Source organism: Glycine soja, chromosome 15, assembly GCF_004193775.1.
Source record: "Glycine soja cultivar W05 chromosome 15, ASM419377v2, whole genome shotgun sequence".
Lineage (NCBI taxonomy): Eukaryota > Viridiplantae > Streptophyta > Magnoliopsida > Fabales > Fabaceae > Glycine > Glycine soja.
In genome coordinates this window covers 18,098,445-18,118,221 of record NC_041016.1, presented here as the reverse complement: position 1 = coordinate 18,118,221, position 19,777 = coordinate 18,098,445, and the positions used below count along the sequence as shown (strand labels likewise).

Sequence of the window (19,777 nt, the reverse complement as noted above, 5' to 3'; positions counted from 1 at the left end):
ATCAAGTGGTGAGGACGTGAGGTGTTATAACTAATCACAAATGGTAGTTTTAAAAGTTATGGAAAAATATATTGTATTGGTTTTATTTATTTATGAATTCATTTATATTTAATTTTATGATCAAAAATTGATTTTGAGTCTAAAATTTATTTTTTTTTAAATAACATGTTTAATTTTACATTTGAAAAGAATTTAAAATTAATTCTGATCCAGAATTAATTATGAGTTGAAATAATTTTTAATAGTTTAAAGTTTGATCCAAAATATCAAGGGAAGGGGAGCTAATCAAATAATATGAGAAGGTTTATTTATTTTGTTTTTGGTTCAAATAACGGTAACTTTTTTTTTGTTGTTTCACTTGAGGAAGAAAGGAAGTGTGAAAAAACGGATAATATTACCTTTTTTAGGTTGGTAAGGAGGGAGGAGAAAAATATAGATGCTTCTTTTTTCTTTTAAGGGTATTTTTCACACTATTTTTGTAATTAATCCAAAAAAAATATTTTGTAATTATTTCAAAATATTTTATCTTTATATTTATATTTAATCTTTTTAAGTACTTTTCCCTAATAATTTATCCTCTTCTATTTTAATTTCTAAATTAAATTTATCATTTAATACACTGGGTTGACCTTAATGCTATTTATTTTCATAAAAAACATGAATAAGTTTCTATTTAAGGGGGAAAAATAGATCATGCTAATACATTATCTTCAGATATAAATGGAATTCTCATCTCATTCTATAAACATTACAATGTGGTGACTAGAACTCATATTCGAAGCTTCTTTCCAGGTGTTGGTTCATCATCATAATGGTGGCCTCCCTCACCATTCGTGTCCTTTTCCATCTTCTTTCTGGCAAGTATCTTATTGATCTTGTGCAAATCATTATTGAGCTTCTGGTCCTTGTTTTGCTTTCGGGTCTTCCGGCCATCTTGCATCTTCACACCGAACTGGAATGCAGCTTTTGGCATTGCTTCCTTCTGCTCATTGTAAGTTGCCCATTCCTCTTCAGTTTCAAAGTCCCATCTATGAAGACGACCCTTTGCCTGTTCAGAGTGCACATTTCAATATTGTAACTTTTCACCACATAAATCATTTTCTAAGTGGACAACAATATGACTCAACCAAGACAAGCAGGTTGATCAATATTATTATTCCCAACTAGTTATTTGGGAGACAAAAGTTATGACATGTGTAGTACACCACTTGAAACAAAATAAAAAGAAATGCAGTCAATTTCATCGCAAGTGAACTGGATGTTACTTACCCTTCCACCCATATCCATTTTGGATAAGTCATCTTCATCATCACTGTCCACTATCTCACGGTTATATTCTTGATACCCTGGGTAACATTCAGAGTAACTCTCTGAGATGAAGTTGGGATCTTTTTCACGAGCATCTCTCTCCCTCAGCTGTTGAAGTCTCTGGTCATCTCGCTTAAACACTGATCCTAAACCCCGATCCTTTTCTTCTTGAGACATAAAGCGTGGATCTTGTGGAAGATTTAAACCTGCTTGCACATCATAAGGCTGCATATTTTGCTGAAGATACTGATCTGGGTAAGCCAGTTGTTCAGCATACTGGTATTCCTGCCACTCTCCTTGGTAGCCAGCATCAAAGGCTTGTGTTTGCATTACATCATATCCATTCTGTGACCAAACAGTGAAATCAAAGACAGAAACTCAATACAGCATCAAACATAATTCAAGCAGAACAAAACTAAATGAGGAAATCCAATAACATACTCCCTCCGGTCACGAATATAAGCAAAAAAAAAAAAACTAATTTACACTAATTAAGAAAGTTAACTAACATCATGTAATTTCACTAATCTAAAATAAAAAAATATATTTTCCTAAGCTACCCTTCATTGGAACTTGATATCAAAGAATTAAAAAGGGTCATTGAAAATACAACTCAATTAAATGGAAGATATTTTAGGGATGCTGTCATTAAATAGGGTGAAATTAGTTGAGATTTGCTAATATTTGAGACAAAGATATCACAATTTATTTTTTCTTATATTTGAGACCAGAGTAAGTATTTCTTCGTTTTTTTACTAGTTCTCAAGTCAATATAAACTTTAAACTAGAGTAAAGATGAAACAGGAGTAAGGAATCTTTTTTCTAATCATATTCACCTAGCAAAACCACAATTCAAAACTAATTATACACGGCACCAACTTACTGTTTCTTGCCACCCTTGAGGAACCATTGAAGGTGGGACAGGACCATAAGTAGGTTCTGTGACATATGAAGGTTTTTCTTTGTTCCTAGGAGACTCTTCCATGTCCTCAGAGACCGGACTTTGGCTCAAGTCTTTACCAGGTACATCATAGTGAACCCCTTCACCTACAAAAATGTCATCATCTTCTGCTCTAGCAACAGCTGGGCCTTGTTTCTCTCTTGAATGAAGAGGATTTTTCTTTATGGGAGGTGGAGGAATAATTTCTTTTTCAGTTTGATTTTTTGCCCCACCTTCAACCTTTGATGGCTTATCCTCTTTGTCAAATCCATTACCAACAGCCAAAATCTTCCCTGCATATAAAAAGGAGAGTGCCAGCAACCTATTAATTCTTATTTTCAAAAAATCATGCAAGAAAGAATACAATCAATGTTGTCATTCATAATCTCTCTCTCCAGTCATCTATATCATATGAAATCTGTCCACCATTTTCAGGTGTTGCTCTGATGTTTATCATTTTCCCACAGTGGCATTTTCCTCATAGCTATGCAGTTGATAGGCATTTTGAATTACCTGTTGATTTCTCCATGCAAAGCAAAGGTTTTGTGCCTAGTTATTTAGCAATGAGAACAAACAAGGGAGGAATGCCTCACACCAGACCTATGCTACTCCAACTCATCAAAATTTTATTTACAGTTTAACTTTAACCCAAATCATACGCATACACAAAACAATGGTTGTGAGCAAACCATCAAAATATTTTACATATAAAATGCACCCTAACTTACAGTAGCATTGTTTTGAATCAATTGCATGAACTTATATAAAGTTGCATCTAGAAGATAATAACCAAGACTCCCAAATGATCTACTCAGTGCAGTATTACCTTTTGCATCCTTTTCCTTTTTTTTCTTCTTTAGGATCTTCCCAGAAGAACCAAGACGAAGATATGACATTATTTTAGCAATTCGATCTAGAACAGATCCATCAACATTAACTGTAACCATTTCCTATGCGACAAAAAAATCAAGTTAAACAGGCAATTTTTATATAGACTAGCTGTCTGATTTAAAAGGGCAAGACAACTTTCAATCAGAATCAGCAAGATCGTAAACCTCTGGCACCGGACAGTCAGCTTTACTACGGTGCAAGGTTGTTGGAATATCATGATGGTATCCACCCTCCTACCAGATTAAAAATGAGAATTTTTGTCAGAAAATCGCTTTAAGAAAATTAAAAATAAATACAAAAAGAAACTTACAAAAAGGATTGGATCAACCAGTACATAGACGTGAGTTTTAACCCAGAACTTGCAAATAATAACCCTATTCTTATTATAGCTAATCTATAAGGCGGACTGAAGAACTCAGTTGCCTTCATTAGTCATTACTACAAGCATTATCATGTTCAGGTATCACATTCTTTATGCATATCCAAATCAAAATAAAGACAGATGCAACATGTAGTACTAGCCACAGGTCAGCATTGCATGACTTATGATCATGATTATTCTGCATTGGCTAACCTACATTACTGGCAGAGCATGGGGACCTGACTATTAAATTTGTAATGATAAAAATTAAAACTTCCAAGTCATATGACCATGACATAATTTATTTTAATAAAATTCCATGATTTGATGGTTTAATCTCAAGTCTTGACTGTGGATAAAATCTAACACTCAAGATTCACTTCTCTCACATCTCACATAATATTTAAGTTGTACACACACATACCGAGGGGAAAAAAGCCTTTGAGGACATCTATAGATTAGTGAATTGCCTATTGTTTATTTTTTGGGACACAACTAAAATATACTTGCATGCTATTAGACACACCAATTCTATGATAATATAAGAGTATAAACAAATAATAGCACAAATATAATAAGTTTTCAAAACATGCTAACTGCTAAGAATGATTGAAAATGAGGCATGTCCATGAGAATACTGTATAAGACCAAAACCTTGTTAAAAAATGGAATTCTCACCATGTTATAAATAAATGTCATTCGACCAGGGAGGAACATCTCATTTGTCTTACTAATGGTCTGAGGCTTGACAATCCACTGATAAACTGACTGAAACAAATATTATCAATAACAATGAGCTTCAATAATTCCTAAATTAACATCTAGAATATTAAAACTTAAATAGCTAAAAAAAAATATTCTCCAGTTCCTATTCTTTACAAATCTGCAAAAGAACCTTTGCAGTTGCTGTGCGAATTGACACTTGTTGGTCTTCCTTAGCAGACCTGCCAGAAAAACATTTGCACATATTAAAAATATAATTCATTAAAGACAAATTTAAGAAATCATAAAATGCTTTAATCCATGGCAGTACAATAATCCTAGTAAATTTGGGCTGAGTCTAACTCAACCTCAAAAGTTAGCTCATAGATTGAGGATTGCCTGAGCATTTATATGCTCTACTTTGACCATATTTATAGTCAATGTGAGATCTCAACAAACCCATAATGACTATTACTGAAAATTCTGATTCAAAGTTACCTGGATTTCCCCTCAACATCATCCCCAGTCTCTGGCTTCTTATCTATCTCACTTCTTACTTTGTTCAGCAATGCATAATCCAAACCTTTGACCAAATGTGTGTGTTCCACATCACCTGACCAATATCAATAAAGCCAACAAGCTAAGTCATTAGCATAAACATTTCAATCTAGGCTTAATTTTTTAGCTAAAAGCAAAGATCATTCACAAATATAATAACTCCACAATCAAGGATGAAATACTCCTTTATAAATGCAAGCAAGTCATAACATCAACGAGAACAAAATAACATATCAGAAAAGGAAAAGATTCTTGAGGCACATGGCACAGGAAATTCTAAATTCCAATCACCTTGAAAACCTCTTCACAAGATATCAAACTCTAAGATATATAGAAATTTAAGATCACCTTCACTGATATCCAGGATGAAGACGAAAATCAAAACATACTGAATCTTGAATTTCAATGCATCTTAAGCTTAGGTTTCAATGTACTGTCAAAGCACAATCCCCAACACCAAACCCTCCCAGAAACAAATCTACAACGGCAACTAGCATTCTTTACCCACACGCAACAATAAAAGAGACTTCAAACCTTAATACCTCCCCAAAGCGAGGAAGAAAACAAACTTAAGATTATTTCCTTTCACAAACCGCAAACCAAGATAGCAATTGGAAAAAAGTGGAACAAACAATAGTACAATACAAACCTCCAAGGTATTTGCTCTTCTCAATAGATAACTTGTGCGCATCAGATGACCTACAAAAGCATCACAACAAAGTTAAAAAAACTACTTTGTTTATCTTCCTCTTGAGTGTGCTATAACCGTGAAACCGGGAACCCAAACCAAAAAGATGAATCTTACCGAATATCCACAGTACCAGGTGGAGCAACTGCATGAAATCCAAGCTCAGTTTGTTCATAATCAGGATTCTGATCCTCTCTACGCTCTTTAGCTCGATCTCTGTATTTCGGCACTTCCGGTTCTTCCGGTTTTTCTTCCCTGCACAACAACCGCTATCAGAAGCATGCAATTACGACATTATGTAACCCTCTCTCCCCATTTTACATATATGCGTATATCTATATCTAAAAAAAATTGAGGTTGCGAAAAGAGATGAAATTGGAAGGGACTTACTTGCGGCGAATTGGTTTCTCTTTGTGGTTTTTCTTGTTGGAAGCGGTCATGTTGGGAAAGCAATCGAAATTATTGCTCGCGAAGCTTAGAATGCGCTATTGATTTGAGGAACGTTGAAAGAGAAAGATGGAATTTTTCAGTTTGGAGTGTTTCTGGTTTAGGGTTTTTCAGGGGAACGATTAGGAACAGAGGAAAACTAAAATGATGTAATAATTTGTATGTGAAAAAATTTAAATAAAAAATAAAAAAATACATGTTGTGTTGGATTATAAGTGAAAAATAGAGAGAGAAAAAAAAGATAAAGAATGAAAGATAAACAAAATTGAATTATATATTGTTTCAATGGATAAAATAATGAATAGTGATAACAATCCCCATAGACATGTGCCTGTGGCATAAAATATATTATTTCAGTAATTTATATTTAATAAAAAAAGAAAAAAGAAAAGAAAATTTTCAAATGAAAAAGGATAATTGGATAATTTAGGATAGAATGTTTTTCTCCCTCTACTTTCTGCATTCATAGTTCTTCCATCTCCATTATGTGTTCATCAAAATTGTTTCTCCCTATCCATTGTAGGTTGATATCACCACTCCAAACTCTTTGTGATCACTTTCATGTTTGATTTTTGACATTGTGAAGGATTAAAGAGCTTCATTTGCAAGATTGATTTTTGTAAGTTTATTGTTCATGGTTATTTTGTCTTTTGTTTCTCTAGTTGTTGTCGTTTGGGTTCTAGTATTGGATAAGTCACAATTACATAATTAATGGTTGGTGTATTGCATGATTTCATTGGAATAATGTGTTGATGTATCGCGTGTTTGGGGTGGAAGGGATATGGGTGTGCACTTCTTTGTTGTGACGATTTTAAAATAAGTTCAGTTAAATTGAAATTGCGATCTGACATTTTGGTGGATTTATGGGCACGATGGTTGCTTATGTGTTGGCATAGTTATTTTGAGACAGTGTGTTTTGGACGTGGATCAATTTTCAGTATTATATTCACATATTCTTGTTTTGTTATGGGGATTGTCTTTTAGTCACTTTATCAGTCAAGTAAGTTATGTGTGGACAATCATGGCTTATTGTTTATGGGTTTTTTCGGTTGGGAGTTTTGTTAAACATATGGTGAACATAATAAAATTTTGGTCATTTGTATTCTAATTAGTGAAAGACATTTTATTTTGTAAGCTCATGAGCATAGCAAAAAGAAAAAAGAAAAAAAAATAGAAAAACACAAAGATGTATGGATAAAAAGTAGAGTTTCTAATATAAGGATGTTTATTTGGTGGGCATCGAATTCTCTTTATTCATATTTAGCTGCCTAGAGTATATTTGGTTGTCTGGGGTTCTTATGCATAAGGATGTTTTTAAGGTCATCGAATCCTCTTTATTCATCTGAACCAACATGTTATTTTGATAAAAGCATTGAACGAGTTAGAAAATGGACATCTTCATTGGTAAAATCAATTTTTCAGCGTGCAAGATCTATTGGTTGCACATCACCATTTGGAGGCTAAAAATTGCAAATTGAACGCCAAAAATTCTGAATTAGAGAAGAGATTGTTACAACATATAATACAACATTACCATCAAGATAGTCTAGTGTCATAATTAGTGATGCTCTTTATAGACACTTTGACACATATCTTTCATAATCATATAATATATGTTATGCATTAGCGAGAAGGAATATTGTGCAAACTCTAACCATCTCAAATCTTACTCTCTTTATCGCTATAATGTTGTTCTCAACTCTAATGCGAATTAATGCTTGCTCCATCAGTTTGAATTAAGTCTTAGCTTGTTGCACATCTGTATTGCTCTTAGCTTTGGGATAGGTGCCTCTACCTCATGCAAATCTCTTTGAATATCAAGTAATTCTTGAAAATGAAGTCATCATTACTTTTAATTGTTTTATTTGTTGCCAACCTATTTCCTTGGTTCTTATAGAACCCATCCAAATCCAATAGTAGATATTGATATTTTCTTGGTTAGTTATGCACAAAATTTTGGATTTCATTTAACATCCAAACTTTCATTAGACACTAAAAAAATGATGATTCTAAATGTTTTGATAAGTGCATAATATACATGTTAACTCTTACGATTGTTATAAATTTAGACACACCATATGATGAAAATTTGTATTCATGATATGAATAAGGTGGTTAAGTCTATAATACATACATGTTATCCTTTTATCATTAGCGGTTAACTATAGCCCTTCTAATATTATTATCAAAAGTCACATGTGAACAAGAATTTGTTTGTCTTATGCATCAAGGACTAAACTTATTTGAGGAAAACATATGTCCTATCATTTGAGAATAATTCAACATCTATCATACGGGGATTTGATAATTGCTATGCATACTTAGTTTGTGCATCCTTTTATCAATTGTGATTAATTCTAACCTTCACTACTAGAATTAGTGTTTTCTAAGTCGGTTCTATTGAACCTTCTACGACGATTTTGAACCATCGTAAAAAAGTATGTCGTAAAATGGCAAAACATATACAACGACAGTTTTGAGACCGTCTTAGTATACTGGATTTTTTAAGACGGTTATTCCAATAACCGTCTCAGAAAGGTTAGAGATATTAAGACGGTTATTGAAATAACCGTCTTAGTAAGTCCTTAGTCTAGTTGTATTTCTACGACGGTTATGAAAATAACTGACTTAGTATGTCTAACATTCTAAGACGGTCATTATGATAACCGTCATAGAATGTAATTTTTTATTTATTTTCGGTGGGCTTTTTTATTTTTTTTGTTGGTTCTTTGGTAGCTTTAGGGCACTGTGCATTCAGTCTAAAAGGGCATTTCAACAGCTTTCTCATTATAGTGAAAAGATAGAACAAGCAATATGGAAGACTTTATAGTTTATACAATTCAAATGCAATCAAACAATCAATTGGAACAATATTACCAACAAATATTAACCAGAAACCTACATAAATGAGATAAAATTACCTCTGAGGAGATAACAAATATTGTCTTCTGATCAACATTTTTTATTATTGGAGTCATCAAGCCCTGTAGTCAAACAAAAGCTTTTAGTATTTTGTAAAATGATACTATCATACTAACAATTGAAGACTGTTGATTACCTTCTCGGTGGCAACTGCTATGGATATGTCAATAAAATCATTTAAAATCACCTCATCCTTCTCAACATTCTAGTATGCTGCCAAAATGAAAATTGGATTTCAACACTAGAAACTCTCATGAGAATAATTCAGTTTTAAGAGTGGGTATACAAAGGGGAAAAAAAGGTAAAAAGAAATATATCACAAGCCAAGTTTTAAAAGAGAAACAAAATAGAGGCATATTGTGCTGAAGCCGTGTGTTTGAATACACAAAAGGTGAGTGTTTATATAGGCTTATTGTATTTATTACATATAATTAAAGGATATTTGGTTTCCTCTAAATCAAATAAGATATCATATACCTATAAACTATATTTATTACAATAAATCAAAGTTATGCTTTGATTCTCAACACCAAGAATGTAACATATCACTCCAAATTATTCTTGTATCCAAACACTTCATAAGTTCATAGTAGTTACAATTAGGCTGTCACTCCAAATTGACATGTTATGTTTGGTTTAAAATTCAAAGAAATGGACAAAAATTAAAGAGGAATGACATATACATTGGCACTACACAATACACCAGGAATGTAAAAGTATCCAAATCTCGAAGTCAAGTACTGGGTTAATCAAACAATTATATACCACCATTATAATAGTTTTTAACACTTGGCTACAGCTGTAACACCCTGAGATATTGTAAGTTATAAATTGATGTTTAATTGTATTTATTGTGTTATTTGACTATATGATAGACTTGAATGAGTTGAAGTATGCCTTGAACTAGTCATGTGTGAATTTCTTGATATGGATGTTGAATTATGTGGAGTTTTGTTGAGCTAAGTTGAAAGTATGATATTTTAGATTTTACCAAAACCTAGTTCAGTGAAATCGCAATAACGGATTCGTTAACTGTTGGATCGTCTTCAAATTTTGTCTGGATATCCCTAAGATATTTTTTTACAGTCTGACCGTTGGGATTTTTAAAATAATAACTTTGGTCTCCCTCTAAGTGAGAATGACACGCTAAGCAGAATTCCAACCGAGGGGAATTGCGTTAAGCGGCCCAAAGCTGCGCTAAGCCCAATTCCAACTGAGGGGAATTGCGCTGAGCGGCCCAAAGGTGCACTAAGCGAGCCCTAGTGTAGATGGGGCTACACTAAGCCTAAATTCTTGTGCTAAGTGCAAGAAGTGGACTTTGGCTTAGCGCGACTGACCCGTTAAGTGAAATTTGCAGGTTATAAATACGTCCTCAGCGTGAAAAACACAATTTTCACTTTCCTCTTCTCCAAAAACGCCTCCCAAACCCTAAAACCTCATTTTTCACCACCCAAGACCACCGGTGGCCGCCGTGAGCCACCGTTGAACCCCCACACCAAGAGGAACACTATAATCAGAGCGAAATCCTCAGAATCCTCCTCAAAGATTCGATGGAGAAAATCCCTCGATCCTACATTTCAAAGTTTCTTTGAGGTAATCTTGACTTCTAAGCCTTCTCCTAGCTAGTTTGAGTTCCTTTTAGTGTCTCTTATGTGTTGGGTACTGTAATAGGGTGTTTTTACACTTCCTTTGAAAAACTCTAGAGAATGAGACATTGTAAAAGTTATCTTTTTATAACATTGAGGTTATTTTTGCAGCATTCACTTAACCCCGGTCACATTGGCGTGATTGAATTTTCAAAAAGATGTTTCTTTTCTGTAGAACCCGAAATACCCTTCAGCCCTTTATGTTTTGATAGTGGTATTTGAGCCCAAATGTTGCCTTTGACCTTGTTTTTGAAACCTATGCTAAAATTCCTTCATTTTGGCATATAGAGACTTGCATTTGGAAGAACGAGCATGAATGAGAGAGACCTCTGAGTAACGAAAAGAGGAACTGACTGAGAGCTCACAATAGGTGAGAAGAGTTATTATAAAATTTACCGTTTTGACATTATAGTTAGGGTCAGGGAACCTAGCTATGAGAATATTTGTATGTCCCTGTTGCATGCTGATTTTCTTTCAAGAAAACTACATTTTTAACTAATGGGATGTGATACATTTGGTATTGATATGAATGTTGGTTTTCAAGAAAAACTATGTTCTTAACGAATGGGATATGATACATCTATTGTTGATGAATAACATTATTGTTTATTAAACTTGTGTTGTTTGAAGACCTGGGGAGTGTGAACCACATGCATGAAAAATATAATTATATGCGGAATGCGACTTATTGTTGATGTTGCTATTGGTGACTTTAATTGATATGTGGTGATGCTGATATTTACGATGATATTGATTTGAGATGACGTTGTTAATGATGATCATGTCAACATGAATTGATGTTATTATTGATGGTTATGTCAATATGGAATGAGGTTGTTGTGGTTATTGGTGATGTCATTGAAATAGAATGATGTTTATGTTGAGAAAGACATTGAAATGGAATGTTGATGATATTGGAAATGCATTGACAGGTGCATGTTGTGTATGTTTGTGGGGGGGTGTATTGGCCTTGTCGGATGTCCCTTTTGTGGGAAAATAGAGTGGTTAAAGAATCTAAGTATTTCCGAGGGGATGCTTAGGAGCTTTAATTCATCCATGATCATTGTATTTGATAGTGTCCACGTTCATATGTCGTATGTTGTGTATGTCCATGGGGGGTGCATTGACCTTGTCGGACGTCCCTTGTGTGGGAAACTAAAGTGGTTAAAGAATCTAAGCATTTCTGAGGGGATGCTTAGGAGCTTTAATTCATCCATGGTCATTGTACTTGATGGTGCCCATGTTTTATACCTCATATGACACAAACACATACATAACCACACACACACAAACACACATAGCTCCAACCAGAAACAGACACACGCACACACACACACACACACACACACACACACACACACACACACACACATATATGTGTGTGTGTGTGTGTGTGTGTGTGTGTGTGAAATTCAAATTTACTATGATTTTCATTTATTAAGGAATTTAACAGGGAAAAAGTATTCAATTAACAAGCATTTAGCGCTACATTTGAGGGATGATTATTGAATATGTATGTTCCACAATTTAAAAAAAAAAAATAGAAAATGTGTTGGTATAATAACTTCTTACCATAATTGTTTTAAAATTTTCAAATTTATTTCCTTTTATTTTTTTATAATAATCCTTTTCTTATCATAATTACGTACTATAATAACTGATTTTCCTTTCAAAATTCTCATTGATTGTTTTTAAAAAAAAATATTAGTTGAGTGTGTTTTTAATTATGAGAAAATTCACCTTATTATTCTTTCATTGTCATACTAAATATTTGACACGTGTATATTAGTATTGGATGATTAAAAAGTTGCCCATTTTTTAAAATATAAAAGAATCCAGTATAAATATGCAAAAAGATTCCCTCACAAAATGAGAAAAGAAGAACAGTTAGAATGTAACATATGTTGACACGTGTAGTTGTATTTAGTGCCTTAACAATTATATATATATATATATATATATATATATATATATATATATATATACTCTGGACTATTTCAAAGATAACATAAGGAAATTATAACAACTCAAGACCCAACTTAATCAATTGATCAAGACTCTCTTAATTTTTGTAAATCCTCTAATACTTGCATTTTGTTCTTAATTATAAATTATGACTTTTGAAATTAAAGAGTAAAATATGGAGTGCGGATCAACTATTAATCTGATATGCTGTGTCAACATATGAACTTCAAATTTATAGACCTAGAAAGTTTAAGGTATTAACATCCAGACAAGTTAAAATTGAAATTTAAATAATATTTGAAAAAAAAATAGAAGAAAACACAACACAAAGAAAGTACATTGAGAAAATACTCACTCATCAAAGTCCAAACTCAGAAGTGTGGGAATTCAAATTGAACATTTTAAAAATTAAGATTTGATATTTTAATCTCTCTATGCAGGTATATTGGTCAAAATGAAAATCCAAACACCGATGAACAACAAATTTGAGTAAGATTTTCAAAGAATTACCTTGTACAAGCCATCGTATGTGTATACTTTACCAGTGTAATTGCTTGAAGATTCATGACCACGAATGACTCTAACAGGCACACATTGCTCGGCACAATTCTACAATTGAGCTTAAAGCATGTTAGATGTGCCTTTGTAACATCAAATCAGATAGGTTACAATGGTTAAGGAAAAAGAAACATACTTAAAAATCGTAAAGAAAAAAAAAACTGAAAATGCTTACTCAGACTAAAAGTTTGAAAAATAAAAGTTCAAAAAAACTATATAATATGCATTTAAGAGTATTTGCATTGTCTATGAAGTGTCTAAGGGTCTGTTTGCGTAAGTTTATCCAAGCATTTCTAGGGAAAGGAAATACAAAGGAAAAATGAAATAAACTTCTCAATAAGCTAATTTGTATAAGATTCTCAGATAGCTTCTATCAAAGAGGAGAGAACTTCTAGAAATTAACTTGTGCGTAAATTAATTTGAGTTTATGGAGAAACTCATTTCATTTTTTTTCTTCTTATTTTCTTCTCCTAAAAATACTTACTCAAACAAACCTAGAGACTCTAATATTGATGCATGTCTAATAGTAGATTGCACAATTTTTAAGCATGCAAAAAATGATAAAAGACGACCAATAAGGACACTAGAGGAAGTTATCATACAGGATCACTCATGTTGAATAACATCCTTAAGAATTTTGTTTTTAACCAAACCCAATGGCAATGTAATCCAAACAATAACCTCACCTAGAAGAACAAATTTACAAATTTCTATGTACATACCATAGAACTGCAGAAAATTTACAAACAATGGCATAACCTTCCCATGGACCAAAACCATAATTCTTATCATTAAATAACACAGACAGCAAAATTAATCATCAATTTATACTACTGAGAAGAAACAAGAAATTATCAACAAAATTCAAACACGAATCTAATCCCCTGCTTCCTCCTTACCCATGATTATAAGGATGTGTGCAACAAACTGTTATTTCCTAATTTGGATGACTCCTCCTCTGTTAATGATTATTGTTTGCAAGGAAAGTTCCCTGTTCTCTATCAAGTATCAAGGGCTTCTTAGTTTAAATAAATTATATTTTATACATTTGTGATGTTTACTGCTAGTGCTTGGTAATGGTTCTATTAGGCTTATTACCTTTCAGTTGAATTTAATTCAGACACATGTCCTTGAATGGTTCAAAATCAATTCTTCTCAATTCGAAAGCCAAGTAGCAAACAAGTCCTTAATAATACGAGAAGCATCTTATCTTCTCTCTCACAGGAAGAACAAAAAAACAACATAAAGGAGCCACATGCAAAAAAGAAAACAAAAAAAAAAACCTTCACAAAAACAAAAGTAACTCAAAAGTTTCATATAGATTGATCATCAACACAAAAGGGCACCCGAAATAGCACAAATGGGGAAAAAGATAAAAAAAAAACAAAACGGATGATATAAACCAAAAACAAGAAGGATAACCTAAAAAAACTCCAACTAGGAAAGGTAGGCATTGACTATTCACAAAACAAATAAATAAATAAAATACCCAAAACCTAAAATGAGCGTAGACAATCAAAATGAAAACAAAATGCAATTTGGAACAAAGGGGTGGGTTTAATAAGACAGTAAACCTGCTCTGGGAGACATCATAGATCTGGGCCTTGATGGCCATGAGCAAGGGTTTCTCGGGATTGGTGTCATCATAGGCCTTGAGCTCCTCTGCTGTGATCTCGCCGAGCTGAACCGGGGGGCGCAGAGGCGGCCCCTTAATTAGGGTTCCTTCAGCAAAACACGTCTTCGTTTAAGTTTCCCTTAATTACAAAAATGCCATGGACAACAATTCTAAGACGGTTATGTGCGACTGTCTTAGAATGCGCGACGTAAAAACAAAAAAATATTGCCCCTAATTACAAAAATGCCATCGTGGCACATTCTAAAACAGTTATTAATAATCGTTTTAGAATATGCGTCGTAAAATGAAGCTTTTTTAGTAGTGCCTTCTAATATTACTCAAAAGTCACACATGAACAAGATTTTCTTTGTCTCGTGCTCGAAAGACTAAACTTGTATGAACGAAGTGTATATCATGTCATCTGAGGGAATAATTCTACCTATATCAAAGGAATCACGCTAGCTGCATTTACTAGTTAGTTGTGCATAAAATGAATGTTATATTAGTATCTTAAGTTGTTACATTATATTAGATTTCATTTTACATCCAAACTTTTATTAGAAACTACAATAAATGTTGATCCTAAATAATATGATAAGTGTATAATGAACATGTTAACTCTTACTATTGTTTTAAATTTAGGCACACCATATGATGGAATCAAAAGGAATATTAAGTTGTTTCTTGTTTTTTAGTACAAGAAAGGAATAACTCCATACAAGTAAGAAATGTTACTCTATGCTTTCCTATTTTCAAGAGCAAGTTGAACAACAATTCAGAGCGTCTTGTCTACATCTTTCTATGACTCCTCAAGGACTTGAGACCCTGTAGTTATAACAGCAAGAAATTCAGGTTCCCTTTCAAAAGATTTCACAATGATACTTATTTTAGTTTTTGTAGCTTTAACAATTGATTCAGTTGCAATAGTAGCTGCTAATGGAAAACTTTCATATTTAGAAACCTTCTCATCGAAAATACTTATTGACAACATAACTTCAATAATATTTGATTCATATGATTTACAAAAGTGAACAATAAATGAATTGATGGAATACATAAGTGTCCAAATGTTTTTTGGCCAGCTAGGGTAAGTTGTTACAATACAAGTTTACAAGTAGACATATAATTCAATAAGAAACAGAGAAAATTATGTAGGTTGGGAGTTTGACCATATCAATAAGTAACTGGCCTTCAAATAATTGAGCCATTGACAATGTACCTTCCATATTGATAAGGAACAACTTTTCCTGATGGATCTTTCTATTGCTATATTTATTATACACAATTAAGTAAGTCTATGGTTTTTGCTAGATTCTATTTTGGAAGGACTTGATTTTAAAACAAAAACTCTAGGAATTATTATATTTAATTCTTTATCATATATCTCTTTAATATGTTCATTGAAGCATTCTTTTCTCTCCCTCACTGATTATCCAATTTCCAGCCAATAATTGTTTCTTTGTCGAAAAACCTATGGAATCCTACACAACATTCTACACTATGTTCATCATATCACTAATATTTTTTGTACTAGATAGTATAAATGACAAATCATTCTGAAACAATGGATCAAGACATTTATGATTAGTCAATGGTTCATCTCTTGATGTATGGAATATGATGTCATTTCCTATACACTATTCAAATTTTATTAACTTACTATTAATGAAATTAGAGAATTCATCCTTGCATGTCTATCATTAATATTTGGTGTAGGTTTAACATTCTTAATTACAAATGTATCAACATGTGGACCTTTTGAATGGACAATTTCAACAAGGTTGACTCATTTGAAGTGATTGATGTTGAGTAATGATGCTCAACCGAACCTAAGGATGGCAAAATGGGTCAGGCCAAGCGGGTCGGCCCGCTAGCTTGCTATCAATTTGGCGGGATGAGATGGAGAACCTGGCTCGTCAGGATGCCATTTTTTAAAAACATGTAAATACTAGTAGGTGTCTAGGGTTTGGGTTGTCACTTTGTATATTTTTTTTTAAGTTTATAGTGTTGCTCAAAAATCAAAATACATATTTGTTATTGTTTTTATATTATTTTATAAATTCAATTTCTCTAATAATTATAGGAAAATTTATATTAAAATCAAATTTAGAATAAATAATTGATATACTTTATGTTTTTTAACTAGATTTGTTTCTCTTAAGAAAAAAACTAAATTTATTAATTTGTGTTAATTTTATGAAATAAAATATTCTTTTCATTTGATGCGAGTCGGCCCACTAACCCACCCCTAAGCAAGGTGGGCCATAAATTTTAGCCCACCATAAAAAGGCGAGCCAGTCTGCCCCACTCCATTTTTGGCAGGCTAGTGGCAGGGCGGGCAAAAACAGGTTGGGCTAGCCCACTTTGCCACTCCTAGCTGAACAAGTTCTAGAATGTTCAAGCGATGCATCACCTACATAATCATATCAAAAAATGGGAAAATTGGAAACCAAAATATTTCAAAATAAAATATTTCAATCTAAAGATTTTCACTGCAAGAAAATGTTGGAAAGAAAAATATGAGAAACTTTAACAATAGGAGATTAAATAAGAAAGTAAACCTCAAGGACTATAATTTTTTTAAAATGCTTCTTGAAACAAGTTTTTGAGTTATTCAAATATTGATAACTACTAAATAATTGTACTTTGATAGTAGAAAATCAAGCAAAATTGTCTTTGAAAATAATTATTTAGCAGTTATTTGCGCTTAAATATTAAAGAATTGATGTTTTGTTGAATTTTGGCTGCAGATATAAAAACTGGAGGTGTAACAAGCAAAAAGACCAGAAAATTGAAGAAAAGAAGAAAATTTGAAGGAGGCCCAGCCCAATACGTGCGTTGAGGGCGCATCACGCGCTAAGCGGGCCAGGAAGTACAAATGCTAAGCGGGCCAGGAAGCACAAACGCTAAGCGAGGCCGGTAAGCTCGAAGATTAACAACACGTGCTGAGCATGCATTTCGCGCTAAGCGCGCGATCCAGCAAAAGCACACGCTGAGTGTGCAACAGGCGCTAAACACGCAATCTGAACGCGCTAAGCACAGAGTGTCACGCTAAGCGCGCCTACGAAGGCCCAAAGTCCACTTCAACAACTATAAGCCAGACCAAGGGAGACAGACACCATGACAGAACCCCCTCTCCTAGGGGTTTCATTTACTCCCTTTCTTTCACCCCTCTTATCCCATCAGTTCTTATACCCCATCCATTGTAAAGCCCTCAATGGTCATGAGTGGCTAAACCCTTAGTTAGGGCCTAGCAGGCCTAGAAGCCAAGCGATGTATGATATACTCTTCACTATTTATCAATGCAATACCAGGTTTTCTTTCCTATTTTCTTTACTGTTTTTATCTTGCATATTCATCTTTATATTCTGTTAGGGGTTAGATGCTCAGGAGAGGGTAACTTCTAAACAAGATTTAAAGAAGGTATGCATGCATTAGTTTAGTTTTAGGGGTTAAACGCTCGGGATAGGATAACTTCTAATAGAACAAGAAGAAAAGATATCATAATAAAATCATTGCTAGACATAGAGTGATTGCATTATGCCCATGCGTCAAAGCAAACATCTAGAATTAGAACTTCATGAATTTTATCTATTGAGTCTTTGCAAAGGCATTTGGGAGATAGATAGGTAAAATAGGCTTGTCATCGTGAGACATTAGGGACAAGTAAATGAATAGATGTAGGTAGGATAGAATCACCTGAATTGGTAAAGAAAAATCATAAACTCATACATCCTAGGCAGGCCAGGCAAGTCAGTTCCCAACATTATCTTATCTTGAATTTATCTTTCTTTTTAATCTAAATCTTTTATCTTTCTTATCTTTCACTTTTCTAATCTTCTATCTTTTAATTTTATCTTTTTTGTTATCTTATAATTTTATCTTTAAATATTTTATCTTTTCTTTACCTTATCTTCTATCTTTTTCTATTTGTTATTTTAAATTTATTATCTCTTGCTTGTAAATTGGGTTTGCATTAGTCTAAGTACTAACAAAGTCCCTATGGATTCGACACTCGGACTTCCGAGTACTTTACTACGTGTGACAATTTGTTGCACTTGTCAATGAGTTGACAAATATCACATTCAAATAACTATATATAGATATTTGAATGAATGTTATCTATTTTCCATTGTAAAAATGTCTTTACAAATGGTTAACAAAATACTATAATTGTTTACCTCAAAACAAGTAAAGAATTAAAACTCCAAAACAATTATAATAAAAAAAAAAGTTTGCATGGAATCCCATAGTCCACCCCTTGGTGAAGGTTAAAACTCCAAAACAATTATAATAATAAAAAAAGTTAACATGGAATCCCCATAGTCCACCCCTTGGTGAAAGGGAATCAATCTTCAACTATGTATCATTGTGAAAGTGACTTCTCTTAGAAGTACCAATATAATAATAATAATAAATTTTTTGAAGAAAAAAAATTAAAGGATTCATAAATTGCTTGCAGGTACAATTGACGGATTTTGTGCACCTTCATTCTTGCTAGCACCACCAAAATTACATAATAGATCAAAACATTTTCTTGTCCAAATTGATAATATAATTAAATTCACATAGATGAAAAGCATTTAATCATCATAGATCAATCAAGATATATCAAAAGCATATAGAAATTGAGGTTTTTCATTTGATATGTTGGTGAACTTAACATAACTAGTTGAGTTCTATTAACACCATTATCAATTAGTTTCTCCATCTTTTATTGAACTCAATGAAATACTGAACAAGGAAATTCTAAATCATAAAGCATGAGTGCATGAAACTTGTTTAATGCTTTAGATATAGCAACAATGAAGAGCCCCTTAATAAAGGAATCAAAGGATTGTGTGGTGGGAGCTTGTTACCCAATCAGTCACCCATCAAGCCTCTCTAAGGCATGGTAATTTTTTAGTCAATGATTCAAACCCCAAAATTATGAAGAAAACTATGAAATTATGAATCCATGGAATGAACATCTTCTCTTAAGACTAAATAAAATTCTCATATTTTTAAGGGAAAAAGACTTGGTTTCACCAACGTAGTCACATTGATGCAAATGCAGCGACAATGACACAACTTCACACCAACAACCTCCATCGTCTCACTTGCGATAACCAACCTTCACGAGGGGTGCATTGAGGAAGTTGTCCCTCTAATGTTCAAAGTAGAAGCGATTGTGGAA

At 33.1% G+C, this 19,777-nt stretch overlaps 1 protein-coding gene across 1 annotated transcript; it reads right to left on the bottom strand.

Annotated features, from left to right (window-relative positions):
* Nucleotides 1-624: 624 nt before the first annotated feature.
* Nucleotides 625-6,056, bottom strand: LOC114388356 (suppressor of mec-8 and unc-52 protein homolog 2-like). Its single transcript, XM_028348786.1, has 11 exons — nt 5,839-6,056; nt 5,566-5,703; nt 5,410-5,459; nt 4,701-4,815; nt 4,396-4,444; nt 4,179-4,268; nt 3,304-3,372; nt 3,075-3,198; nt 2,192-2,541; nt 1,270-1,653; nt 625-1,048 (listed from the first exon to the last, which is right to left on the bottom strand). Exons 1-11 carry the CDS (start codon nt 5,886-5,888, stop codon nt 770-772), a joined length of 1,698 nt encoding a protein of 565 aa, XP_028204587.1. The 5' UTR covers nt 5,889-6,056; the 3' UTR covers nt 625-769.
* Between the last annotated feature and the right edge of the window lie 13,721 nt (nt 6,057-19,777).

What these genes read in the sequence shown, in the direction of transcription:
- LOC114388356 (XM_028348786.1), bottom strand. Translation starts at nt 5,888, where the DNA reads ATGACCGCTTCCAACAAGAAAAACCACAAAGAGAAACCAATTCGCCGC. An exon ending in CTCAAGGGTGGCAAGAAACA is followed by an intron (nt 1,654 to 2,191) that starts GTAAGTTGGTGC and finishes GTTTGGTCACAG; the next exon opens with AATGGATATGATGTAATGCA. An exon ending in AAATGGATATGGGTGGAAGG is followed by an intron (nt 1,049 to 1,269) that starts GTAAGTAACATC and finishes CACTCTGAACAG; the next exon opens with GCAAAGGGTCGTCTTCATAG.